This window comes from Eubalaena glacialis, chromosome 10 (genome assembly GCF_028564815.1).
Source record: "Eubalaena glacialis isolate mEubGla1 chromosome 10, mEubGla1.1.hap2.+ XY, whole genome shotgun sequence".
NCBI lineage: Eukaryota > Metazoa > Chordata > Mammalia > Artiodactyla > Balaenidae > Eubalaena > Eubalaena glacialis.
Window position 1 is genome coordinate 85584592 of NC_083725.1, and position 27824 is coordinate 85612415.

Genomic DNA, 27824 nt, shown 5'->3' on the forward strand with positions numbered 1-27824 from the left:
AAGAGAGTACCAACAATTATTAACTGCTTTCTATGTTCTAGACCTAGTCTGGCTGTACATATATTATCTTAGTTAACTGTGTATCACCTTCAGAGACTCCTAATAAGGTAGTTATTATAATTGCCCCTCTGTATCCTGTACCCCTGCGGATACCAAAATCCATGGAAGCTCAAGTCCCTTATATAAAATCCATGTATGATGTGGACTGTGCATCTGCGGATACAAAGGGCCGACTGTGTCATCCCTACTGTGTAAATCAGGCAGTGGGGCTCAGAAAGATTAAGGAACTTGCCAGTCTCACATAGTTTGTAAGAAATAGGATTGAAGCTTAGAACTTTCTTTTTCAATATTTTTGCTTATTCATTCAACAGATATTTTTTAGGGGCTTGCTTGCTATGTACTAGTCACTGTGTTAGATGGTGGAGTATTTCACTTAGGTATGCCATGTCGTGTGGAGGAGACAGACCTGTCTTTTTCCAGGGCTCCAGCCCGAAGAAACAGGTGGTCCCAGTGAGAAGCACCAAAAGGAGGTGGCAATTCCACACACCACATCTCCCTAGGGAGTGCTGTGATTCTCCTTGTTCCCCTATAGGAGTAGCTCCATCCAATAGCTCTTTTTTTTTTTAAAGGAGCATGACTTATTTATTTATTTTTTTAAATGGGAATTATTTATCTGTCTATTTATGGCTGTGTTGGGTCTTCATGTCTGTGCAAGGGCTTTCTCCAGTTGTGGCAAGCGGGGGCCACTCTTGATCGCGGTGTGCGGGCCTCTCACCATCGCGGCCTCTCTTGTTGCGGAGCACAGGCTCCAGACGCGCAGGCTCAGTAGTTGTGGCTCACGGGCCTAGTTGCTCCGCGGCATGTGGGATCTTCCCAGACCAGGGCTCGAACCCGTGTCCCCTGCATTGGCAGGCAGATTCTCAACCACTGCGCCACCAGGGAAGCCCCCTATAGCTCTTTAGAAGGAAACCTTTCAAAACTCATCTCCCTATATACCAACCCGTGTTTCATTCCATCCTTTGGTGAGGTGAGATGGCTGGGGTAGGGGGAATGTATCACTGTCTCATTACAGAAATTATCTTGATCAATGCTGCAAAAATCTCCCTGTAAAAGAGGCAGTCACTTCTCCGGTGACTTCTAAGGCTTTTAGTAGATACCTGGTAGAAGCTGCCTCCTGGGTCCAAGAACCACACCTGCCTTTTGGCTCCAGAACTAAATAATGCTTATCTTGTGTTTTCAGGTTAAAACTGTATTGTTCTCTATTTTAAATATGAATACGTCATTTCATAGGCAAAGTAAAAGCAAAAGCTCACTTGTCAAACCTAATTTCTGGGTCCTGGTGCATCGTTAGGAATAGTGCAATGGAAGTGCTGCTGATGAAAGAGCAGAGGGTGGCATCACTTGCTTGCTGCTTGGCACGTAAACCTCTAGCTTTAGTTACTTCCGATCAGAGACGCAGAACACAGGCTGGGGATTTCTTCACTTCAAAACAGCATTCATTTGAGAAAATAGTTGGCCAGTGGTGATAGGCTTATCTGAATCTTCTGATTGTCATAGATTTTCGTTATCAAGGTGGTTGCCTACTGCTTAATTTCCCTTTGATGCATTCTAAGATGATTATGCTGTCATTATTCCAGAGGGTAAGCCTAGGTGAATCACAGTGCTTCAGAGGTTTGGGTGTTCTGACAGTTTCTAAATAGTTGAGATCTCGTGGAGAATTCCCATCTCAAAGCCTTTCACAGAGGCCAAGCCTTTCTGTCTCTGTCTCTCTCTCTTTTTCTGTCTGGTGAACTTGGGTCTGGAACCTTTCCCTTACCTGGACTTCACTGTCTCCTTAACAGCTGAGCTATCACTGGGAAGTGAAATTACTTTTTTTTTTTAATGCCACAGCTGTTGTTTTTTTTTTTAACCTCAGCTGGTTCCCATAATTCCACAGATGGTAAACATATGTTTATAGGCACATAGAAAAAGAAGCCATATTGGATTCCTCCCATCTCTAATTCTCATTTTTCCTTTCATGCAGAAAGTCAAAGTCACAGAACTGGGGAATCTTATATATTTGTAGATTAATATTTCTGTGCATTAAGGCTTTGGAAACAGCAGGACAGCTAATGATATGCTAATGAACTGACAGTTTTTATTGATCATAATGAAAGTCGACAAGTGTCTTTCTTGGCTTTTATGCAAGCTGGAATATTTTATTAACTGTCTTCAGGGCAGAAATACATAATTGGCTGCATTGTGAAAATCCTCCTTGTCGGTTTCCCAAGTCTTACTTTCTGTTAGCCTGTTGCCAAAGCTTGGGTCCTTGCCAGTTTATAAACAGAGCACATCCTCATCCATATATTTACAAGCCTTCCAGGAACTCTCCCCACCTCCTTTTCCTTTCCCTTTCAAAGCAATTTGTTTCAGTGTTTTAGCATACAAAAAAATGGAACCATTTTCTTCAATGTAAACAGAGATCTGCAGGGAAATAAGAGCGTTAAGAAAAGAATTAGCATTTGTTTGGCAGCAAAGCTGCTTTCATTTGTATCAGAAAGCTCCGAGTGTTAGTAGGGTTTGCCTAATAGTTATTCCATACTTAAGAGGATAATAATGGCATAACTTTTCTAATCTTTTTATTGCATCTTCCTATATTTCTTACTGTGAAATGAGTAAATGTTCTTGGAACAACGGAAATAATGGGCATTAGTGTCCCAGGCAACAAACCCATAATGTATAACCTGCCTGGTGCAAATTTATTTTTCAGTGCCTGGTGAGCTGAGTGCAGGGGGAAGTAGAAGGTGGCAACAGGTGGATGTCACAAAGAGGAAAAAATATCTGTTTTTCTTCTTTCCATCGTACTGATAGTAAAAGCTTATTAATTTGGGCTCTGCCCCTTAGGGAATTTTTTTAGATCCTCAGAGTGGCTGAGATTTAGCATTGCTCTAACAACAAGAAAATGGATTGTTTAGCAAATTAAGAGTGCAAATAAGATTGCAGGGGAGAATGTTAGGCTACCTAAAAGGACCTCAGTTTTCCAGCATTGAAAAACTGTTTTAGCAAGCTGGTAGTATCTAATGCAAATAATTCATTATGGATGGTTGAATAGTATCTTTCCATGAAGGCAGTTAAGATAGAACCTCATTTTGGTAACAGGACTTCCTTGTAGCACTGTGTTGTGCTACAAAGCCCACGTAACTGTGAGACTTTCTCAAATGATATATTTTACTTACACTGTGTTGCAGTGGCCCAGCCCTCGTTTGGAGTTAGTAGACCTGTAGTTGATGGCCTAAGATTAAGGTGTCCTTTAGGAAAGCTAATTAAAGTATCAGAGCTTTAGATTTTTCATAGGTCAAATTACCAGGTGATCTGGCCCTAGATCAGTAGTTTTCATCGGGCATCTCAAAATCTCCTCAGAACCACTGTCAAAATTTCATACATGACTGTGCTCCGTTACCCTCCTCTAAAATTCTGATATGTTCCCCTAGTTTAACAACTAGCATTCTACATGATTTTCACAGACTCTTAATAGCTGTGAAAATTATAGTTCAGTATCGCGTCAGGGAGGAAGATATTTTCCTCTACCCTTCTAGGTTCTTCTGACGAGTCTAAGAATTAAATTGACATGAGACCGATTAGCAGAAACTCAAAACAAATTTTAATAACATGTACACATGGCAGAGACCCAGGAAAACTGAGTAGCTTACCAAAATGGCTGAAACCCTCACCTTAAATACTGTCTTCAGCTAAAGACAACAGAGAGTGTGGTGGTAGGTCTTTGGGACTCAAGGGGAGGTAGGCAATTCACACGGAGATGGCAAAGCAAATGTTCAGTAAATAAATGTTTGCTGGGCCACGCAGAGACAATGGGGTGCAGAGTGCACGCTGATCTCTAAGTTGCCCCACCACACCTAGTTCATATTCCTTGCAGGTATTTCTGATGACAGTTCTATTCTGGGAACAGGCCCTCTATCTAAATTCTTTTAGGCAGTTAGGGGGAAGGTCAAAGTTTCTTCCTGAGTCTTTTGGGCCTTGATTGTTTTCAGGTCTAAATAATCTGCATGCCAATGAGACATTTTGAGTAGCAAATTTTGCTCTCTTACAATTATATAATTTATAGTTTTTAGGAATTTGATGCAGGTTAGGTATTGATTGTACCTACTTAGTGAAATATACTACGATAGGAATTGCAGGGAAAGCTGAGGTGAAAACCTATGATTTTTGCTTTCATGGTTTTTATAATTTAGTAATTTGGTTAGTTGCCATTCAGTTCCAAATCAGTAAGATTTTATTCTGTTCGTGTACTGGATGCAGGTGCTACTTTCACCACTGTGAACTTGTAAGGAGTAAACACTCTTGCTCCAGAAAATCCAAGTGATTGACAACAGGGCAGGGTTTTTCAAAGTGGGGCCCCTTGACCTTTCATGGGAATCCTTTGGGACAGCTTTTAAAAATGATGATTCCTGGGCCCACTCCAACCCTCCTGAAACAGAATCTGGGGTTGACCCAGGAATCTGAATGTTAAACAAATATTCAATGTGATTCTTAAGAAACTGGCAGTTTGAGAAATACTGCTGTGGTGAATGGTATGAAGTAAAGCATAGGTCTCAAAAAATGAGATCAAAGGAGGTCCACTAGTTAGAGGCCCAGCCAGCGTTTTTCTTTTCTTTTTTTTCAGTTAAGTGTAGATACATTTAAAGTTAAATGAAGAGAAATAATAGAAATTCTATCTTTTTATCCCTTATTTCATCTTTTCTGGGGAGAGGTTGCTGTGCTCTAAGGTACATTTTCATCTATAGAAATCCTCACAGATGATTTTTCTGGGAGAAATAAGGCTGATCGAGCTTCTTTGTTGTTTGTTGCTTTATACTTTATAAAACTCAATTTTCTAAAGAAAAATACAGGCTTAGCAAATGCTTCTTTTATTGACAAATGTCCGGGCACTAAATACAGTTGGCCCTCTATCTGCAGGTTCCACATCTGCAGAATCAACCAATTTCAGTCTACAGTTGGTTGACTCCATGAATGCTGAACCTGTGTATGCAGAGGACCTACCGTACTATGCCATTTTATATAAAAGACTTGAGCATCCGCAGATTTTGGTATCTGTGGTGGGTGGGTGGTGGAGGGGGAAGGGAGGGTCCCAGAACTACTACCTTCCAGCTACTGAGGGATGACTCTAGTTCATATGACAATTCAGTGCAAGACCTTTTGGTTCTTGTCATGGGGAGGTGCTGGGATATATACACAGGTATGTATTTATAGGTTCACATACATACACTCACACTTCTTTGGGTTACAGTTGGTATTTGTACAGTACATTGCCACCCTTCATTTAATCCAGCATGGAATTACATCCATTCAAATAAATTAGCATTCCCATCTTGATTCATTTGGCAAGAACATGTTTTTATGCCAGTATGTGGGCTGACCCTCATGACCTCTTTTTCAGAAAAAATATCAAGTGCCTTGAGTTTTTGTGTTGATAGGGATCGAGAAGCTGTCAGTTCTTATTTCCGTTTTTGTTCAAGTCAACATCATTGATCTTCACCTAATGATCTGTGTGACACACACGTGTGTGCCGGAGATTAAAAGTGGAAAGACAGAGGAGGGAGGCAGGTGGAAGAAAGGTGTGGGAGAGGCAATTAGTAATTTATAAAGTGACAAAATCAGTCATTAAGAAAACAAAAGGAATACTGCTGTGTATAATATATGTTGCTACAGGATAAGTGGATGGGAAATCCTTTTCAAATGGACTTTTTATTTGTTTTGGCAAAGATAATACCATGACAAATATACTCCAGGTTTCTGAGGGCCCTTTCCATGGCTGATAAAAATAAGAATGATTTAGGCTCTTCTAACCAGCAGGTAATAGATAGACCTGATCCTTTCCTGGTACGTGTGCTTTTGCCACTTTGGCATCAGGGAGGGTGACCAACTGTCCTGGTTTGCCGGGGAATCTCTAGGTTTTAGCACTGAAATCTCTAAATCCCAGGCAAACCTGAATAGTTGGTCACTATAACTTCATCCATATTCAGCCTCATTAGACGGATATTTTCTGATATGTATTTAGTTCTCTCTGGTCTGTTCTTTGATGGAAATCTATCGCTTTGTCTGCTCTGGACTGATTTTTTCTTTTATCTTGAAAGTTAGCAAAAGCACAGAGATCTAAATTGTGACACTTTCAGTTTGGACGCCTGTTTCATTGACCCAGCACTTGAGTGCTAGAAGGTTCTGTAGCTTTTGCATACAGCACTTCTTTTTCCAGCTGAAGCAACGGAAGCTCAGAGAGGGTGGTTGACTTACTAAGTCCACCCAGTTAGCTACAAATGGATCCAGACCTTAAACCTTGGGCCCCTGACTGCCAATCCCATGCTTCTGTCAAATTCCTCACATGTGCTTGAAAGGCACCCTGGCCTCTCAAAGGAGTTAATTTGCTTTGAAAAACTGAGCAACTTTGTGCCAGGAAGAAGCTGATTGACTTAGACTGTGCTCCATTAATTGCTCCCTGTAATTCCCCGGCAAGAGATGACACATTCATTTTGAGGAGCTATGGCAGGCACCTCCTTCCCATGGTGAGACTGCCTCTTCTCGTATCACGGACACTGCATCATCCTCGAAGAGGAAGAGGTTAATCAAAGTACCTAATTCGGAGGAAGAGGCCTTGTGACCCTGTTATTTCTATTAATATTTCCAATTAATATTTTATCTTGGAATAATAAGCAGAAACAGCCTTTGGTGACTACCTTCTGCTGTTTAGAAGATGAGCACATAAACGTTAAATGCTGCTCCCTCTGAAAGACTCACCACACTATCATAAGCCTATATTTTATTTATAGATTAAGCTCAATATTCGGAACCAGCTTCTACATGTTCCATCTGTTCTGTAATATCTCTTCCATCAAATCAGGAAAAAAAATACCCTAAAAGCGGAATCTTGAAATTCAACGTGAAAAATCCAAAAGCCAAGTCAATATTTTCATTGAGAGATGGCAGCCCCAATGACTTTCTTAAATTAGGGCTGTTCTTCCAGACTAAATTGCAGAATTAAAAGACCACCTTTTATCCACAGGGAGATGTTGAGCAAATCTTAAAACTCACCAGCAAAGACTCATGTTACTCAGTTAGCTGAGAGCAAGGTTCTTGAGGAGTTTTCCCCGTGTCTAATTTTATTTCCTAGACTAAATGAATCAGTAGAGCATTTTAGTCTAATATGTTCCTATTGTCGCTTTTTCCCACTTAAAAAAATCCTGTAAATCAGCAATATTTAATGTTCCAAGATGACTAGGGCATTGAGGAGAATTTTTATTGCATCAATGTCTTTTTAGTTGGACAGTTTAAGAACACTGACTGATGGATCCTTAGTTCTATAATATCATTAGCATAAACCAGTGGTAAGTAATTGTAGCTTTCTCAAGATGATTGGACATTTCGAGATTTTTTAGAGGAGGATGGTTTGGAGTAGGTCAGTGTGGACTAAGGCCAACTCACCTTTTTTTTTTTTTTTTTTAAACATCTTTATTGAAGTATAATTGCTTTACAATGGTGTGTTAGCTTCTGCTTTATAACAAAGTGAATCAGTTATACATATACATATGTTCCCATATCTCTTCCCTCTTGCATCTCCCTCCCTCCCACCCTCCCTATCCCACCCCTCTAGGTGGTCACAAAGCACCAAGCTGATCTCCCTATGCTATGCGGCTGCTTCCCACTAGCTATCTATTTTACATTTGGTAGTGTATATATGTCCATGACACTCTCTCACCCTGTCACATCTCACCCCTCCCGCTCCCCATATCCTCAAGTCCATTCTCTAGTAGGTCTGTGTCTTTATTCCCATCTTGCCACTAGGTTCTTCATGACCTTTTTTTTTTCTTTTTCCCTTAGATTCCATATATATGTGTTAGCATACTGTATTTGTTTTTCTCTTTCTGACTTACTTCACTCTGTATGACAGACTCTAACTCCATCCACCTCATTACAAATACCTCCATTTCATTTCTTTTTATGGCTGAGTAATATTCCATTGTATATATGTGCCACATCTTCTTTATCCATTCATCCGATGATGGACACCTAGGTTGCTTCCATGTCCTGGCTATTGTAAACAGAGCTGCAATGAATATTTTGGTACATGACTCTTTCTGAATTATGGTTTTCTCAGGGTATATGCCCAGTAGTGGGATTGCTGGGTCGTATGGTAGTTCTATTTTTAGTTTTTTAAGGAACCTCCATACTGTTCTCCATAGTGGCTGTATCAATTTACATTCCCACCAACAGTGCAAGAGTGTTCCCTTTTCTCCACACCCTCTCCAGCATTTATTGTTTCTAGATTTTTTGATGATGGCCATTCTGACCGGTGTGAGATGATACCTCATTGTAGTTTTGATTTGCATTTCTCTAATGATTAATGATGTTGAGCATTCTTTCATGTGTCTGTTGGCAATCTGTATATCTTCTTTGGAGAAATGTCTATTTAGGTCTTCTGCCCATTTTTGGATTGGGTTGTTTGTTTTTTTGATATTGAGCTGCATGAGCTGCTTGTAAATCTTGGAGATTAATCCTTTGTCAGTTGCTTCATTTGCAAATATTTTCTCCCATTCGGAGGGTTGTCTTTTGGTCTTGTTTATGGTTTCCTTTGCTGTGCAAAAGCTTTTAAGTTTCATTAGGTCCCATTTGTTTATTTGTGTTTTTATTTCCATTTCTCTAGGAGCTGGGTCAAAAAGGATCTTGCTGTGATTTATGTCATAGAGTGTTCTGCCTATGTTTTCCTCTAAGAGTTTGATAGTGTCTGGCCTTACACTTAGGTCTTTAATCCATTTTGAGTTTATTTTTGTGTATGGTGTCAGGGAGTGTTCTAATTTCATACTTTTACATGTACCTGTCCAATTTTCCCAGCACCACTTATTGAAGAGGCTGTCTTTTCTCCACTGTATATGCTTGCCTCCTTTATCAAAGATAAGGTGACCATATGTGCGTGGGCTTATCTCTGGGCTTTCTATCCTGTTCCATTGATCTATATTTCTGTTTTTGTGCCAGTACCAAACTGTCTTGATTACTGTAGCTTTGTAATATAGTCTGAAGTCAGGGAGCCTGATTCCTCCAGCTCCATTTTTCGTTCTCAAGATAGCTTTGGCTATTCGGGGTCTTATGTGTTTCCATACAAATTGTGAAATTTTTTGTTCTAGTTCTGTGAAAAATGCCAGTGGTAGTTTGATAGGGATTGCATTGAATCTGTAGATTGCTTTGGGTAGCAGAGTCATTTTCACAATGTTTATTCTTCCAATCCAAGAACATGGTATATCTCTCCATCTATTTGTATCATCTTTAATTTCTTTCATCAGTGTCCTATAATTTTCTGCATACAGGTCTTTTGTCTCCTTAGGTAGGTTTATTCCTAGATATTTTATTCTTTTTGTTGCAATGGTAAACGGGAGTGTTTTCTTAATTTCACTTTCAGGTTTTTCATCATTAGTATACAGGAATGCAAGAGATTTCTGTGCATTAATTTTGTATCCTGCTACTTTACCAAATTCATTGATTAGCTCTAGTAGTTTTCTGGTAGCATCTTTAGGATTCTCTATGTATAGTATCATGTCATCTGCAAACAGTGACAGCTTTACTTCTTCTTTTCCGATTTGGATTCCTTTTATTTCTTTTTCTTCTCTGATTGCTGTGGCTAACACTTCCAAAACTATGTTGAATAATAGTGGTGAGAGTGGGCAACCTTGTCTTGTTCCTGATCTTAGTGGAAATGGTTTCAGTTTTTCACCATTGAGGACAATGTTGGCTGTGGGTTTGTCATATATGGCCTTTATTATGTTGAGGAAAGTTCCCTCTATGCCTACTTTCTGCAGGGCTTTTATCATAAATGGGTGTTGAATTTTGTCGAAAGCTTTCTCTGCATCTATTGAGATGATCATATGGTTTTTCTCCTTCAATTTGTTAATATGATGTATCACGTTGATTGATTTGCGTATATTGAAGAATCCTTGCATTCCTGGAATAAACCCCACTTGATCATGGTGTATAATCCTTTTAATGTGCTGTTGGATTCTGTTTGCTAGTATTTTGTTGAGGATTTTTGCATCTATGTTCATCAGTGATATTGGCCTGTAGTTTTCTTTCTTTGTGACATCTTTGTCTGGTTTTGGTATCAGGGTGATGGTGGCCTCCTAGAATGAGTTGGGGAGTGTTCCTCCCTCTGCAATATTTTGGAAGAGTTTGAGAAGGATAGGTGTTAGCTCTTCTCTAAATGTTTGATAGAATTCGCCTGTGAAGCCATCTGGTCCTGGGCTTTTGTTTGTTGGAAGATTTTTAATCACAGTTTCAATTTCAGTGCTTGTGATTGGTCTGTTCATATTTTCTATTTCTTCCTGGTTCAGTCTTGGCAGGTTGTGCATTTCTAAGAATCAGTCCATTTCTTCCAGGTTGTCCATTTTATTGGCATAGAGTTGCTTGTAGTAATCTCTCATGATCGTTTGTATTTCTGCAGTGTCAGTGGTTACTTCTCCTTTTTCATTTCTAATTCTATTAATTTGAGTCTTCTCCCTTTTTCTCTTGATGAGTCTGGCTAATGGTTTATCAATTTTGTTTATCTTCTCAAAGAACCAGCTTTTAGTTTCATTGATTTTTGCTATTGTTTCCTTCATTTCTTTTTCATTTATTTCTGATCTGATCTTTATGATTTCTTTCCTTCTGCTAGCTTTGGGGTTTCTTTGTTCTTCTTTCTCTAATTGCTTTAGGTGCAAGGTTAGGTTGTTTATTCGAGATGTTTCCTGTTTCTTGATGTAGGCTTGTATTGCTATAAACTTCCCTCTTAGAACTGCTTTTGCTGCATCCCATAGGTTTTGGATCGTCGTGTCTCCATTGTCATTTGTTTCTAGGTATGTTTTGATTTCCCCTTTGATTTCTTCAGTGATCACTTCGTTATTAAGTAGTGTATTGTGTAGCCTCCATGTGTTTGTATTTTTTACAGATCTTTTCCTGTAATTGATATCTAGTCTCATAGCGTTGTGGTTGGAAAAGATACTTGATACGATTTCAATTTTTTTAAATTTACCAAGGCTTGATTTGTGACCCAAGATATGATCTATCCTGGAGAATGTTCCATGAGCACTTGAGAAAAATGTGTATTCTGTTGTTTTTGGGTGTAATGTCCTATAAATATCAATTAAGTCCATCTTGTTTAATGTATCACTTAAAGCTTGTGTTTCCTTATTTATTTTCATTTTGGATGATCTGTCCATTGGTGAAAGTGGGGTGTTAAAGTCCCCTACTATGATTGTGTTGCTGTCGATTTCCCCTTTTATGGCTGTTAGTATTTGCCTTATGTATTGAGGTGCTCCTATGTTGGGTGCATAAATATTTACAATTGTTATACCTTCCTCTTGGATCGATCCCTTGATCATTATATAGTGTCCTTCTTTGTCTCTTGTAATAGTCTTTCTTTTAAAGTCTATTTTGTCTGATATGAGAATTGCTACTCCAGCTTTCTTTTGATTTCCATTTGCATGGAATATCTTTTTCCATCCCCTCACTTTCAGTCTGTATGTGTCTCTAGGTCTGAAGTGGGTCTCTTGTAGACAGCATATATATGGGTCTTGTTTTTGTATCCATTCAGCCAGTCTGTGTCTTTTGGTGGGAGCATTTAATCCATTTACATTTAAGGTAATTATCAATATGTATTTTCCTATTCCCATTTTCTTAAATGTTTTGGGTTTGTTATTGTAGGTGTTTTCCTTCTCTTGTGTTTCTTGCCTAGAGAAGTTCCTTTAGCATTTGTTGTAAAGCTGGTTTGGTGGTGCTGAACTCTCTCAGCTTTTGCTTGTCTGTAAAGGTTTTAATTTCTCCATCAAATCTGAATGAGATCCTTGCTGGGTAGAGTAATCTTGGTTGTAGGTTTTTCTCCTTCATCACTTTAAGTATATCCTGCCACTCCCTTCTGGCTTGCAGAGTTTCTGCTGAAAGATCAGCTGTTAACCTTATGGGGATGCCCTTGTGTGTTATTTGTTGTTTTTCCCTTGCTGCTTTTAATATGTTTTCTTTATATTTAATTTTTGATAGTTTGATTAATATGTGTCTTGGTGTGTTTCTCCTTGGATTTATCCTGTATGGGACTCTCTGTGCTTCCAGGACTTGATTAACTATTTCCTTTCCCATATTAGGGAAGTTTTCAACTATAATCTCTTCAAATATTTTCTCAGTCCCTTTCTTTTTCTCTTCTTCTTCTGGGACCCCTATGATTCGAATGTTGGTGCGTTTAATGTTGTCCCAGAGGTCTCTGAGACTGTCCTCAGTTCTTTTCACTCTTTTTTCTTTATTCTGCTCTGCAGTAGTTATTTCCACCATTTTATCTTCCAGGTCACTTATCCGTTCTTCTGCCTCAGTTATTCTGCTATTGATCCCATCTAGAGTATTTTTAATTTCATTTATTGTGCTTTTCATCGTTGCTTGGTTCCTCTTTAGTTCTTCTACGTCCTTGTTAAAAGTTTCTTGCATTTTGTCTATTCTATTTCCAAGATTTTGGATCATCCTTACTATCATTATTCTGAATTCTTTTTCAGGTAGACTACCTATTTCCTCTTCATTTGTTAGGTCTGGTGTGTTTTGACCCTGCTCCTTCATCTGCTGTGTGTTTTTCTGTCTTCTCATTTTGCTTATCTTACTGTGTTTGGGGTCTCCTTTTCACAGGCTGCAGGTTCGTAGTTCCCGTTGTTTTTGGTATCTGTCCCCAGTGGCTAAGGTTGGTTCAGTGGGTTGTGTAGGTTTCCTGGTGGAGGGAACTAGTGCCTGTGTTCTGGTGGATGAGGCTGGATCTTGTCTTTCTGGTGGGCTCGTCCACGTCTGGTGGTGTGTTTTGGGGTGTCTGTGGCCTTATTATGATTTTAGGCAGCCTCTCTGTTAATGGATGGGGCTGTGTTCCTGTCTTGCTAGTTGTTTGGCATAGGGTGTCCAGCACTGTAGCTTGCTGGTCGTTGAGTGAAGCTGGGTCTTGATGTTGAGATGGAGATCTCTGAGAGATTTTCGCCGTTTGGTATTACGTGGAGCTGGGAGGTCTCTTGTGGACCAGTGTCCTGAAGTTGGGTCTCCCACCTCAGAGGCACAGCCCTGATGCCTGGCTGGAGCACCAAGAGCCTTTCATCCACATGGCTCAGAATAAAAGGGAGAAAAAATGGAAAGAAAGAAAGAAAGAGGATAAAATAAAATAAAATAAAGCAATTATAATAAAAAATAAGAAAAAAAATTATTAAGAATAAATTTATTAAGAAAAAAAATTTTTTTTAATTTTTAAAAATAGATTTATTAATTTTTTATACTAAAAATAAGAAAAAATTTAAGAAAAAATTTATTAAGAAAAAATTTATTAAGAAAAAAATGTTTTTAATTTTTTAAAATAAAAAATATGAAAAAACTTATTAAAATTTTTTTTTTAATTTTTTAAAAATAGAAAATAAGGAAAAAATTATTAAGACATTTATTAGGGGAAAAAAAATGGACGGACCTAACCCTAGGACTAACGGTGTGAGCAAAGCTATACAGACAAAATCTCACCCAGAAGCATACACATATACACTCACAAAAAAAAGAAAAGGGGAAAAATTAATATATCCTGCTCCCAAAGTCCACCTCCTGAATTTGGGATGATTCGTTGTCTATTCAGGTATTCAACAGATGCAGGCACATCAAGTTGTTTGTGGAGCTTTAGTCCGCTGCTTCTGAGGCTGCTGGGAGAGATTTCCCTTTCTCTTCTTTGTTCGTACAGCTCCCGGGGTTCAGCTTTGGATTTGGACCCGCCTCTGCATGTAGGTCGCCTGAGGGCGTCTGTTCCCCGCCCAGACAGAACGGGGTTAAAGGAGCAGCTGATTCGGGGGCTCTGGCTCAGTCAGGCCGGGGGGAGGGAGCGGTACGGAGGAGGCGGGGCGAGCCTGCGGCGGCAGAAGCCGGCGTGACGTTGCAGCAGCCTGAGGTGCCGCCTTGTGCTCTCCCGGGGAAGTTGATCCCGGATTAAGGGAGTGTGGCCGTGGCGGGCTGCACAGGCTCCCGGGAGGGGCGGTCTGGAGAATGACCTGTGCTCGCCCACAGGCTTTTTGGTGGCGGCAGCAGCAGCCTTAGCGTCTCATGCCCGTCTCTGGGGTCCGCGCTGGTAGCTGCGGCTCGCGCCCGTCTCTGGAGTTCGTTTAGGCGGCGCTCTGAATCCCCTCTCCTTGCACGCCGCGAAACAAAGAGGCAAGAAAAAGTCTCTTGCCTCTTCGGCAGCTGCAGACTTTTTCTCGGGCACCCTCCCGGCTAGCTGTGGTGCGCCAGCCCCTTCAGGCTGTGTTCACGCAGCCAACCCCAGTCCTCTCCCTGGGATCCGACCGAAGCCCGAGCCTCAGCTCCCAGCCCCCGCCCGCCCCGGCGGGTGAGCAGACAAGCCTCTCGGGCTGGTGAGTGCTGCTCGGCGCCGAGCCTCTGTGCGGGAATCTCTCCGTTTTTCCCTCTGCGTCCCTGTTGCTGTGGGATCCGCGCTGATAGCCGCGGCTCGCGCCTGTCTCTGGAGCTCGTTTAGGCGGCGCTCTGAATCCCCTCTCCTTGCGCGCCGCGAAACAAAGAGGCAAGAAAAATTCTCTTGCCTCTTTGGCAGCTGCAGTCTTTTTCCCGGACTCCCTCCCGGCTAGCACCGAAGCCCGAGCCCCAGCTCCCAGGCCCCGCCCGCCCCGGCGGCTGAGCAGACAAGCCTCTCGGGCTGGTGAGTGCTGGTCGGCACCGCTCCTCTGTGCAGGAATCTCTCCGCTTTGCCCTCCGCACCCCTGTGGCTGCGCTCTCCTCCGTGGCTCCGAAGCTTCCCCCCTCTGCTACCCGCAGTCTCTGCCCACGAAGGGGCTTCCTAGTGTGTGGAAACCTTTCCTCCTTCACGGCTCCCTCCCACTGGTGCAGGTCCCGTCCCTATTCTTTTGTCTCTGTTATTTCTTTTTTCTTTTGCCCTACCCAAGTACGTGGGGATTTTCTTGCCTTTTGGGAGGTCTGACGTCTTCTGCCAGCGTTCAGTGGGTGTTCTGTAGGAGCAGTTCCACGTGTAGATGTATTTCTCATGTATCTGTGGGAAGGAAGGTGATCTCCGCGTCTTACTCTTCCGCCATCTTGCCCCTCCCTCCCAACTCACCTTTTGAATACGGTTATCAGTCTTGCTAAAAACAAAAAACAAAAAACACTTCCCTGCAGAGAGCATGTGACAGGGGCCATTTGAACTGGTAACTGTAATACTGATTGCCACCTCTCTCTTCTGTTATCAAGGGGATTATCCAAGATGGGAAAATCATCTTTATGCCGAATGGATACATAACACAGTGTCCGAACCTGAATCGCAGTAAGTAGCAACTTAAAACATTTTTGAATTATTAATATTATATAGCTTGTTGATAACATCAGAGAAGCACTTCAGGAAGGATACAGACAAACTATTTACATTGTTGACTTATGAGGTGGTGGGGTTAGTGAGAGATTTTATGTATACTAAAATACTTCTGTGTGTTTGGATTTTTAAAAAGCTTATGTATTATTTGTAGAATTAACATTTGAAGGTAAGAAAAGATTATATGAGCAGTTTTGGGTCTGTAGGTTAATATAGAAAGTTATGTTTCATATAATTATATAAATATATGTATATAAACTATTTTTTAAACTTCTTGACTTGGATATATATGAGTGTACTTTTGCTGCTTCTGTGATAATTCACAATTCTTTAGTCCCAATAAAAATGAGAGTTTAGTTTAAATTTTAAAATGTTTTCAAGGTAGAAACATACTGTCCTTTTCAATTAGTCCTTGTTCCTTTCTTTTTGCTTATTAATAAAAGGAAAACATCTAGATCCTCTGTGAATTCACTCCAATTTTGAAGTCATACTTAACCAGAAAAGCGAAAACACTTTTATATAGCTAAAAAACTACTGTTTAAATATATATATTTTTTTCTGTTAGCACAGTATCAACATTTATTTTATATTTTCTTTATTGAGCTTGCCCAACTTGCAGTGATTTCTTAAGCCTGGTGCAAGGAATAATGGATTTACAAGAGCTTTTGGCCAAGATGACTGCAAAAGTAGGTATCTAAATTTCACTTGTGATGTTTCATTTCTTTGTCCATCCTATCTGGAATTTAGAGTGATATGCTATAATGGAAACATTTTTAGTGTTGGCATATGCGATATGTTACTATAAAAATGGTTTATTCTTTCTTGAAACAGGACAACCTATAGTAAACATAACCATTTACGCCTTGATACTGTTAGGCTGTATCAAAATACTTGAAAAATGTTTGGAAGAAAGGCAATATGTATCACTGTATATTCCCTGGAAGTGGAAAAGGAATTTGCCCATTGGCTATTAAACCAGTAACACTGAGAGATGATATATGGTCAGAGTCACTGCTGCTTATAAGCTAATGCATTTTGGATGCAAGAATCATTGCCAGTAATCGGAAAGGGCAAAATAGCTATTGTTAGGAACAGATTATTTTCACGGGAAGGCATTATATCACATTTCTAATATATGATGCATTTCAAAACTGGTCCTGAGTTAAATAGTGAAGGAGGCAAAGTTTGCCTTTCAACACCTTCAGTTTTATAATTCTGCATCTTTCCCTGCTCCCCATCATTCACTTAACAAGTGTCTTTTGAGGATCTGCTATTTGCCAGGCACTGTGTTAGGCACATAGGAGGCAGTGATGAAGAGGATGTGATTTCTACCCCCAGAGACGTTCATATTGAGTGGCAGAGCCGGGAATGTAAACAATTAGGGGCTTTGATAATATATACTCTTAAAGTTTAGATTGATAATGAGAAGCCCTGAACCTTGTGAAGAAAGGCGCTGAATAAATAGAAAACGTGGCCGATGCTGTTGTTATGATACCGATCAGTCGTGGACATGAGTTCTGGCCTAGGGCAAAGAAAGAATTTGGTTGGCCCTAAGAGACATTATGCTCTGCAAAAGGGAGAATTTTAATAACAGTGAAAATGATACCTTAATCCTATTCTACCTGCGGCTGTGACTGCTCCTGCCATCAGCCGTAGCAAGTGGAAGAAATCGGTGGGTAGGTCAGTGTTTGGGATGTAGGGCTGTATTTTGGACTCAAAGACTCTGCTGCTGAAGATAATGTTTCTGCTTCAAACTAGGTCTTTGGCCAAGTCCCCTTTTGTCTGCAAAGGAGAGAGAGCACTTTTGTAAAGAGAGAAACTAAAACTGAGATTCGAGAGATTCTTTTCACTTCAGAGTACAGTGGAAATGTGAAACGTAGGCAATAATTTGCCTTCCAGCTTGTGGCATATAGAAGCTTTTATGTCATATTGTCTGGAGCAGCTTGATCTCAATACTGTTAATTATATTTTAGCTCGCTACCAAATTTTTGGAACAAGAAACATGCCACTCAGCCTCAGGTGACTGTGGTTCTCCATCTCCTGGCGATGAGAGTGCCCTTTTTCATTCTCATTCTTTCCCGTTGCAGGAATGTCATTTTTCTCTTTCTAGCTGTACATTATTATCTAGCAGCCACATTGAGCTCTGTCCTCAAAACATTATTATGTAAAATGGGCATTTGTGAGGCAGAAGATATTTAATTGTGAGCAGAAAATGGTTTAATCCACCTTCTAAACACCCCCAGCACTTTGGAAGATTTATAAGTCTATTTCTTTCAAACCGTGAATAGAATTATAATTAGAAAACTGAGTACTTCCATCTTCACTGCAAAATTTGGAATCTGTGATAATCTAGAAGAAGAGTTGGCAAACTTTTCTTGTAAGGGGCCAGCTAGTAAATTTTAGTCTTTATAGATCAAGAAGCAAAATTGAGAACATGATGTATATACTTATTTCACTTCAATATAATCAATCAATATAACATGAAAGGGGGCTTCCCTGGTGGTGCAGTGGTTAAGAATCCGCCTGCCAATGCAGGGGACACGGGTTTGAGCCCTGGTTGGGGAAGATCCCACATGCCGCGGAGCAACTAAGCCCGTGCGCCACAACTACTGAAGCCTGTGCACCACAACTACTGAAGCCTGTGCACCACAACTACTGAAGCCCGCGCGCCTAGAGCCCATGCTCCGCAACAAGAAAAGCCACCAAATGAGAAGCCCGCACACCTCACCTCAGTGAAGTCCCAATGCAGCCAAAAAAATAATAATGATAATAATAAAATAAAATAAATAAATTTATAAAAGAAAAAAAATATAACATGAAAGGATGCTCAACATTGCTAATCTTCAGGGAAATGCAAATCAGAACCACAATGATACATCACCTCATACCTGTCAGAATGGCTATCATCAAAAAGAACACACGTAACAGATGCTGGCAAGGATGTGGAGAAAAGGGAACCTTTGTACACTGTAAATTGGTACAGCCACTGTGGAAAATAGTATGGAGGTTTCTCAAAAAAACTAAACTAGAACTACCATATGACCCAGCAATTCCATTCCTGGGTATATATCCAAAGAAAACAAAAATGCTAATTCAAAAAGATACATGCACCCCAGTGTTCATAGCAGCATTATATACAATTGCCAAGCTATGGGAGCAACCTAAGTGTCCATCAACAGACGAATGGATAAAGAAGATGTGGTACACTCACACGCACGCGCACACACACACACACACACACACACACACACACTGGAATACTACTCAGCCATAAAAGAATGAAATTGTGCCATTCACAGCAACATCAATGGACTTGGAGGGCATTATCCTAAGTGAAATAAATCAGACAGGGAAAAACAAATGCTGTATATCACTTATATGTGGAATGTAAAAAAATCTAAAAAATACAACAAACTAGTGAATATTTCAAAAAAGCAGCAGACTCACAGATACAGAGAACAAAATAGTGGTTACTCGTGGGGAGAGGGAAGTGGGGGAGGAGTGATATAGGAGTGGTAGATTAAGAGGTACAAACTATTATATAATAAGCTACCAAGATATATTGTACAACACAGGGAATCTAGCCAATATTTTATAATAACTATAAAAATTGTGAATCACTGTATTGTACACAGGTAACTTATATAATGTATTGTACATCAACTACACTTCGATAAAAAAATAAAATATAACTATTGAAAAATGTAAAAATTATTCTTAGCTCACAGGCCATACAAAAATAAGTGCTGGGCCAGATTTGGTCCATGGACCTTAGTTTGTCAACCCCTGATCTGGAATAAACTGGAAAGATATTCATATTAGGTAATATTTATTGAGCATTTACTATGTGTTGTTAGTTACAATGCTTAAACTTTTTATATTCACTCTCTCTATAATCCTTCCAGCAATCCTCTGAGCTAGGTTTACTAGCCCACTGTCCAGATGAGAAGACTGAGTCCCAGGAAAGTTATGTAGTTTTCCCCAAGAAAAGTGGATGGCAAAGCCGAGACTCAAACTTAGATTCTGTAAGTTGGATCATAACCGAGGAAGTTTATGGTTGGAGGAGAGAGGATTAGAAAGAGAACCAAAAGATATAAAGAAGGAATGACTGATGGAGAGTGGGAGGTGGATGCTACCAGTAGGAGGATGGTGATACCAGTGAGAAGAAGAATGAGCACATAAGACGAGAGGAAAAGAGAAGTGTGTTTTCAGATGGTACCTGTTGGGAGTGAAACGTGAGCATAGAGCTTGTGGCAGCTTTTGAAGGAGGAATGTCAGGGCAAGGACAAGCCCTCTTAACTCACCCATCTGGTTACAGCTACTTGTGTTCCTTAGATAGATGTGGGAATTTTCTGAGTCCTGGGTTTACATTATGTGTCCTCCTGCCAGGACCACACAGGGGTCACTGCTATTGCATTATCTCCTTAAGGGTTTTCAGATCATAGGGACTGCTCAGAATCAGGCTGCTAACCTAGGATCAGCCAGGTGAATTCTCAGCAAAGAATTCTTTAAGACTTCTGAAGGAAGATATTTCCCTCTAGCCAGTGCCATGGTCTGAGTAGGAAGGTCTTCCTTCTGTGCCTGGTGCAAGCCTTGTTTCCTTTTTGTTCACTCTTAAGCTGAGGGTACAGCCCTTTGGGGCCGTACCTTGATGTAGGAGTTTCCTTTAAGACATCCCATCTTGGGCAGACCCTGTTCTCTATTTCCTCTCCCTGGCCCCCTGTGCAAGGTGGGAGCTTGAGGGCTCCATGTTTTGGCTAACGTCACGGAGGTTGGCTTTGGTGCTCACTCGCCTCCCTGGATCCCTGGCTGTCAGTTTGTTTTGGCCACTGTGGCTTTATTCCTTTTCTGTCAGCTCCTGTGATGATTTTTAAAAGTGATGATTTGTGTATTTTATCCAGCATTTTAGTTTGTTCAATTGGTGTAGTCTTTTAGGGTACCTAGTCTGCCATCTTGGTGTAAGCAGAGTGTAATACATCTCTTGGCAGAGTGAAGGAGATGGAGTCTGGAGCGATAAGACAAACTGGAAGGCAAGTAGGGTTCCTGGGTGCAAAGGGAATTCTATGGCACCAAATCGATCTGGATTTGGGCTTTGCCTTTAGTTAAATAAGCCTATCATGGCAAGATTTAGCTGATGGGTTTGGAGGTTTGGTTTGAGTTGCCCAGCAGCTGTGGTTAAAATAGGCATTAGTCATGTAGATCATGGTGGAGATAGAAATGGGCTTTGGAGTAAGATTCATCTGATGTTGAATCTCATTTTTATCACTTCCTTGGATGTTTGCAGCCTGGAATGAGTCACTGGTCTCATTTCTAGCTGCAGTTTCCATGTATGTAAAATGGTGACAGTTATTCTTCGTTTTATAAAGATTGCATGAAAGTTGCTGTCAGAGCCCTGGTCTAGAGCCAGGAGGTTTTGGAAAGCAGCAGAAAGTCCTCACATTTGGGTCACAGTGGAAGCCATGGAATCCTACCGGAGAGCGAGCCCAGCACACAAGCTGGACAGGAGTTGGTAGCCAAAGTCACATCAAACCAAACAGACACAGACACCAGATCAGCTCAGGGCTGTGCCTAGGAGGGCTTGCTGTTCCTTTTCTCCTTTCAAAGTACAGGGTGATTGACAATGACTGTGCCCTTGCTTGATATAGGAAAGATCAGGGAAGCAGCTTGCATGTAGCTTCAGGTGACAGAGGCCAGGGTACAGAAGAGCCCTCTTGAAGAATCCCAACATTGTGGCAAAAACCATACTTTTTCAAGGGGGAGAAGGTGCAGGGAAGCGGTCCCCTGACGCTTCCCCTAAGTGAGCCACAAGAGACCACCAATCCCCTGGCTTATTCTGGAAGTTCTCCCAGGTAGTCTCTACACTGTGGGAACCACACACCTGCTGAGCCAGGTACACAGCGATAGGACCAGGCTGTGTCCTGCTCCTGCATCCCACCTGTGTGGTGATCACATTCTTCCTTCAAGCTCAGGAAGCAGAGATGCTGAAGATGGGGCATTTCTTGATTACTTCTGTTTAAATCTTTGACAAATCTATTTATGTAAATCAAGCAGCACTTGGAGTGGCATTTCAGCTTGTAACATATTTAATTTTGAGACTTTCATTGTTTCGAGGAGCTCAGTAGTGATTTTTCAATTAAGCTTAAAGGTTTAACACAATAGATTTCTTTTTTCCCTTTCATATAGCAAATGCCAAATAAATACTATTTCAAAGGAAAAAAAGAAATCTACTGCATGACCAATGTACTTAGATTCATTCATTGACCTCTTACTGTGAAAAAGGCCTCTGCTGTCTGTCTTTGAATGTGTAGAGTTAAGAATAAATGATTCGGTCCATGGTTGCTCAGATAAATGCGCAAACAAAGGTAAAACAGAAAAGAGATGTAGATTTGATACCGTATCTATTTTGGATCTGCAGGCATTCTTAGAGAAAATGGCAGGTAGTGTAGAAATAGCTTTTGAAAATGAATTTGTATAAATTCAGCATGCTAATGCCAGTGACAGAAAATGTAATTCATTTTTTAATTCAGAGTTGTTTTTCTCCTTTATTGTTGCTTCAGGATTTAGCAGGGGAAAAGGAAGGCAAGATTACATATTAAGTGCCTTTGAAAAATTAGCTTTTTGCCTTAATATTCCTTTGTCTTGGTGTCTGTCTGATGCATTCTATTTTTTTTTTTTTTTAAAGAATTTTTCTATCGGAGTTTTTTTTTTTTTTTAAAGTTTTTGTAATTGTTTTTTTTCCCCCCTTTTAATTTAATTATTTATTTATTTTTGGCTGTGTTGGGTCTTCGTTTCTATGCGAGGGCTTTCTCTAGTTGTGGCAAGCGGGGGCCACTCTTCATCGCGGTGCGCGGGCCTCTCACTGTCGCGGCCTCTCTCGTTGCGGAGCACAGGCTCCAGACGCGCAGGCTCAGTAGTTGTGGCTCACGGGCCGAGTTGCTCCGTGGCATGTGGGATCTTCCCAGACCAGGGCTCGAACCCGTGTCCCCTGCATTAGCAGGCAGATTCTCAACCACTGCGCCACCAGGGAAGCCCCTGTCTGATGCATTCTTATCATCACAGAGATTAGGGTTTTTCACTGTTGTCAGAACAGGCTAAATATATTAAAAATTTAAATACAGTACTCAGAAGGGAAGCAAAATCGGCCTTGGGAATAGCTTCCATTGTATTAAAATTGAGGCTTTTCCTTGGAATGGAGTTTTGTAGGTGAGCATAGCTCACCTTTGTTGGGCAGTACTGGAAATTGACAATCTTGCCTTTAGGCAAGCTCCTGGATTTTTAGGAAACTTGGATAGATACAGAATAGCCTTTTGGACTAGTCCTTAAGAAGTGCCCTTCTTGGAGTGATACAGACACTAGGGTTCTTCCAGACTTTCAGAGTAAGACAGGCACTTTCCTCTCACAAACAGAGTCTTCATTCTGAGCCACTTTTAGGAAAGATTCCCTTCTAGGTCAACTCTTTCTTGTTCATTCCACGGTCATATGTCTATCACTACCTTATGTGGGAACTACTGAGGCTATAGAAATGAAGTAGATAATATGTGATGAGTTATCACTTCCTTTTTATTATCTCTTACCAATACATGGTTTTGGTACTTGGTGTCACCAAACTCTTGGAATTATATGTTATCTGCATTTCCTAAAGAATTCCCAGAGAACGTAATTACCGTCGATTCTGGATGCTCTATGATTAGGCTGGAGATTTAAATGTAACTTGAATTTTTGGAAGATCATGTATAGTAGAGGAGTCATAGGAAGCTAATTTTCAGGCACGGTCGACTCAGTTTTTTCAAGGTTGATTATAGTGCATGTGGTTTGTTTAGGATTCTATTTGTTCTTTTCCCTTCCTCTTGGTACTACCCATGACAGGCAGACAAGGAACAAATTTTCTTGAGAAATTCCAAAAGTTTAGAGCAAGAGATGGAATAAATGACAAAAACCAAGGTTGAATTACATGTGGATTCCATTTCCAAAGAGTAGCACTGTTATGAGTAATTGACAGGAACATGTATGGGCTGGAACCATAGAAAAGGTAGAAAGATGGTAGAAGTCATCATTAGCCAGGTTCAACCATTATAGCTAAAATACTGCCTTGAAATAGTCTTAGTTGGGATCAAAAATGGATTCGATCTCCTGTATGGGGAAAATACTCAAGACAGGGATGTATAAGTATGATTGAGAAGGAAAAGAAACTATTTGATGAATGTTTAGAAAGTGGTATTTGTTCTTCTATCATGACCTTCTCTATGTAAGGAGAAAGGAAGAAGGGTGATATTGCTACCAGGCTGAGTTACTCCTTGGTATGGATGTGAAGACAGAGAGATCATACCACATTTCAAGTTTTTTGTACCATAGTTTTGAAGGCAACCTGGAGTCGCCTACATGCAAAATGGTCAAGAGGGAGGGTTGGAACCATGTCACGAGGAGCTATTAGGGGAACCTGGTGGGCTGACTGTGGGTCAGGAGCAGGCATGAGGCCAGGATAACCTCAAATGTTTGTAGAGCGGTTAGACTTGCTCAGGATGGGCCACAAGGCAAAACTAGGTCTAATAGGAAAAAGGGAGAGAAATTTCACAGCTCAAGCTAAGAAAGACGTTTCAAACATCCAGAGCTAACCAAGAAAAGTAGCTTTCCTTGGAAGGTAATGAGTGCCCCATCACAGTTAATGTGCAAACAGAGGCTGGATGACCACTTGAAGGGGTTACTTGTCATGTCATTCAAACTTTATAAACTCTTTCAAATCGGAGATTCTAAGATTCCATGTTTAATGGTAGCAGTCGGGTGACCTAAAAAAAGGAAAAAGGTTTTCTTTTTCTTTTTTTTTTTTTTTAACAAAGTCCTCATCTCACCTGGGGGTTTGGTTGCCTCTCTTGAACTTGTCTGAACACCAAAGTGGATTCTGGGGCATTCTATTTGGAGGATCCTGAGCTGGGGAGAAATAAGATCTGCCTATGACTTCCCAGAATTTTTCATAAAAGAGGAAGCAGTGACTTCCCAGCTTGTAAACCATGACACTCTGGTTAGTGTGTGAAGAAGAGGGACAGGATGGCGGGAGATAAATGTAAGTGCTTCCGAGTTGCTGATTAGATCTCCTGTAAACATTGTAACGAGTCCTTGAGAACACATTCATTACAAGTGTTTCTGTGTGGGTTTGAGCTGAAAGCACACGCGTTGATGAACACCCATGAGGTCCCTGAGATACAGTTTAATGTCTCATTTGGTGCTCATTAGACCATGGGAGCCAATATGTCTTCAATTTAGAATGCTTCTACCTTGTGTGAAATTAAAAAAAAAAAATCTTTGAAAAACAGATCTGGCTAAGAATCACTGAACTGCTTTGAGCATTTTTTCCTCCTCCCGCTTGGATTTATTTTTTCTTGTTGCGATTAGCTTTGTTAGGACAATGCAGTTGAATTACAGAAATTACACGTAGTAACTCTTGTTTGCAGCTGAACTATGCAGAGACAAGACTTAGTCAATTGGAAAACTGTCATTGTGAGAAGACCTGTCAAGTGAGTGGACTGCTCTATAGAGACCAAGACTCCTGGGTTGACGGTGATCACTGCAGGAACTGCACATGCACAGTAAGCCTCTTTGTACATAAATGGACAGTTTTAAGAGGGCAGTTGTACTAATTATTGTGTAACCTGTTTCTTTATAATGCTAACTCTAAGCAGTACTGCCTTTTTACTAAGTGCCTATTTAGTAATTGGAGCAATTGTGAAGGGAAGCTGGAAAAGTGTCATTACAAACACGAATACTTATCAAGAGAAAGCAGATTTTAATTTCCAACACACTCTAATATGATCTAACATGATTAAGAAGCTTACTGTTTAGAGATTAGAGTATCAGAGGGAGGAAGGGACTCCTTTGGTTTTCAAACCACCTAATGGTTCATTCACAACTTTTCTCTGCTATAATACATTTTAAAAAGGTGGTTTAATTAGTTTCTAGGTGTTTTCATTGTATTTTACAAGGTATCCATTTTCTGTTTTAGAGACTTGCAGGACCCCCTGACTTTCTTTCAGGTTATCCATTATTTGCATTATTTGTATGTACTATTTGATCTGTTTCAGAGAATTACAAGAGGCCCCCGACATTAATATGGAAACCCTGTTCAGTTGAAATTATTTGATAACTATCTGAAGAATGCCATTGTTTGTCTGCAAAAATACAAAATGATTGTTAGCGCTTCAACAATGGTTGACAGGGTCTGCAAAAGGTGTTATTTATGTTCTTGTAAAAATAAGCTTTTATGTTTTCTGCCTAATCTACTTAGTCCACATGGGCAGGTGGAATAAAGCCAGTGATGTATATCAGAAAAGTAACCGAGGTGGCATGGGTTCATTTGGGCTGGAGAAAATTCTTTATTTGTGGTCCTGGAGTGGACTGGGAGTTTCTCACACTGCTCCTGTTTCCCTGGTGAGGCTTCTGGGATGAGATGTGAGCTTTTTGCTGCAGAGGTCACTTCTGCTGAGATTCCTTTCCCTGTCGTTCCTTCCTTAGAGTGGCGCTGTGGAATGTCGAAGGATGTCCTGTCCCCCCCTCAACTGCTCTCCAGACTCCCTCCCCGTGCACATTGCAGGCCAGTGCTGTAAGGTCTGCCGACGTGAGTACTAACTGAGGGTCAGGGTGGCCCTCTGTGCTTCGAGATTGATTTATTCCCCTATTTTTCAGGCCCCAATTGATTAACGTTGATGAAAGGAAGTCCTAGCAGTTGATATAATAATAAATGTATGATAAGAGCGGCTATATTTTAATCACTTGTGACGTGCAGACACTTTATATAGGCTATTTTTTTTTAAAATCCTCACATCAACCTTAATTACTATTCTTTACATTCTTATGTAGAGGGAACTGGTGTTCACAAGGATTAAGTCACTTGTCCGCAGTCAAACAACTGGTAGTGTGTGGAGTTGCTCTGTAGTCAGGACTCCAAGGCTCCATGTGCTTTGGTCCCCTCATTTTGATTGATCGAGGGCCACACTCTGTGTTTCGGCTATCTGAGGTCTTGGCCAGGTTTCCTGTTATTAAAGGGCCTTTGTTAGGAATTTCTGGATTGAACTTCAGTTAAAATATTGGAACAATTTCCTTCAGAGTTGGCTGGTCCAAATTATATAATGATTTAAAAATCCTTTTCCCTCTGTATTACAAAGGACACTATTTCAAATGAAATGGTGAAATGAACACCAAGACAACCAGGAAGAGTAAAAGCTGTCATTTAGAATGATTGGTATGTGCCAGTTACTATGTTAGGTCATTTCATTCTATTAGCTTATTGAAACCTCACTGCAATCTTTTAGGTGGGGATTATTTTTATCCCTGTTTTATAGGAAGCTTGGGGAAGATAATTTACCAAGTTTGCAAGGCTGGTGAGTGACAGAGGTGAGATATAAAATGAATTCTGTCCGACTACAAAGCCCATAGTCTTTTTATCAAACCATATGCTCTTCTTTGAAAAAGGAGAGTTTAGATTAGAAATGTGCCATCCGATGGATAATTTTCAAGACCATTTCTCTACCAAAAAAAACACCATCATCACTAAGTCTTCAAAACACAGTGGTCTCTCAAAAAAAAAAAAAAACAAAAAAAAAAACAAAAAAAAACACAGTGGTCTAGTTTTTTGTCAAGAATAGCATGTCACCTAATATGACAGTGAAAGTGGGGATAGCTGGTCTGTTTGTACCAGCCCAATCTTTTTTTATACTCTTTCAAAAGGAACTTTGGCAAATGTCTTCTATTTATGGTTGGCACGGTACACCCATTACTCTGGAGGGCTTACTCAGAGTTGATCTAAAAGAAACTTTCTTATTTCTATTCTAAGTGCTTTTGGAAGTCATGTCTGGCAATACAGCTAGATCAAGGGCCCAGATGTTGAGATTATAGTTTGATTCCATGATGGAAAGATAGTTTTTAGTAGGTATAGATTATTTTTTTCTATCTTGATATATTCTATATAGGAGAGGAAGAAGTTGAGAAACTTAGGAATTTGTTTAAACAATATGAGGTACTTTTAATCTATTATTTTGAGCTCTGTGGATAGATCTGTGAATGCTGTCTCTTGGCAGTTGTTGTTTGGACACGGGAGTAGGTGAGTCCTTCAGCTGTTTTTTGTGTTAAGCTTTTGATAGTCTACTTGTAAAAGCGATGTAACATTTGAAAACACATAAGGGTAAAGGTAAAGATGGAAAAATCACCCATAATGCCACCACTTGGAAACAAACACTCTTGAAGTTGTAGTGGATTTCATTTTTGAAAACTTATATTTTGTGGACAATTGAGGTCTTATTATGCAGATAATTTTAACCTACTTTGTTGACTTACCATTATCACTTAAGTGTACTACTATCCTTTAAAAAACTCTGTATAAACCTCATTTTAATGAGCTTCATAGTGTTCCACTCTTTGGCTGTTGCATAACTTATTTAATTATTCCCCAATTGTTGGATAA

General features: G+C 40.3%; 1 protein-coding gene across 3 annotated transcripts in view; it reads left to right on the forward strand.

Moving 5' to 3' along the window:
* Positions 1 to 27824, forward strand: part of NELL1 (neural EGFL like 1) — an 863771-nt gene that overhangs the window by 183129 nt on the left and 652818 nt on the right. For all 3 annotated transcript variants that reach the window (XM_061203146.1, XM_061203147.1, XM_061203148.1), the window contains exons 6-9: positions 15259 to 15331; positions 15980 to 16062; positions 24823 to 24957; positions 25880 to 25982. In XM_061203146.1, the coding sequence (XP_061059129.1) occupies positions 15259 to 15331; positions 15980 to 16062; positions 24823 to 24957; positions 25880 to 25982 (394 nt within the window). The remainder of the gene's footprint in view (positions 1 to 15258; positions 15332 to 15979; positions 16063 to 24822; positions 24958 to 25879; positions 25983 to 27824) is intronic.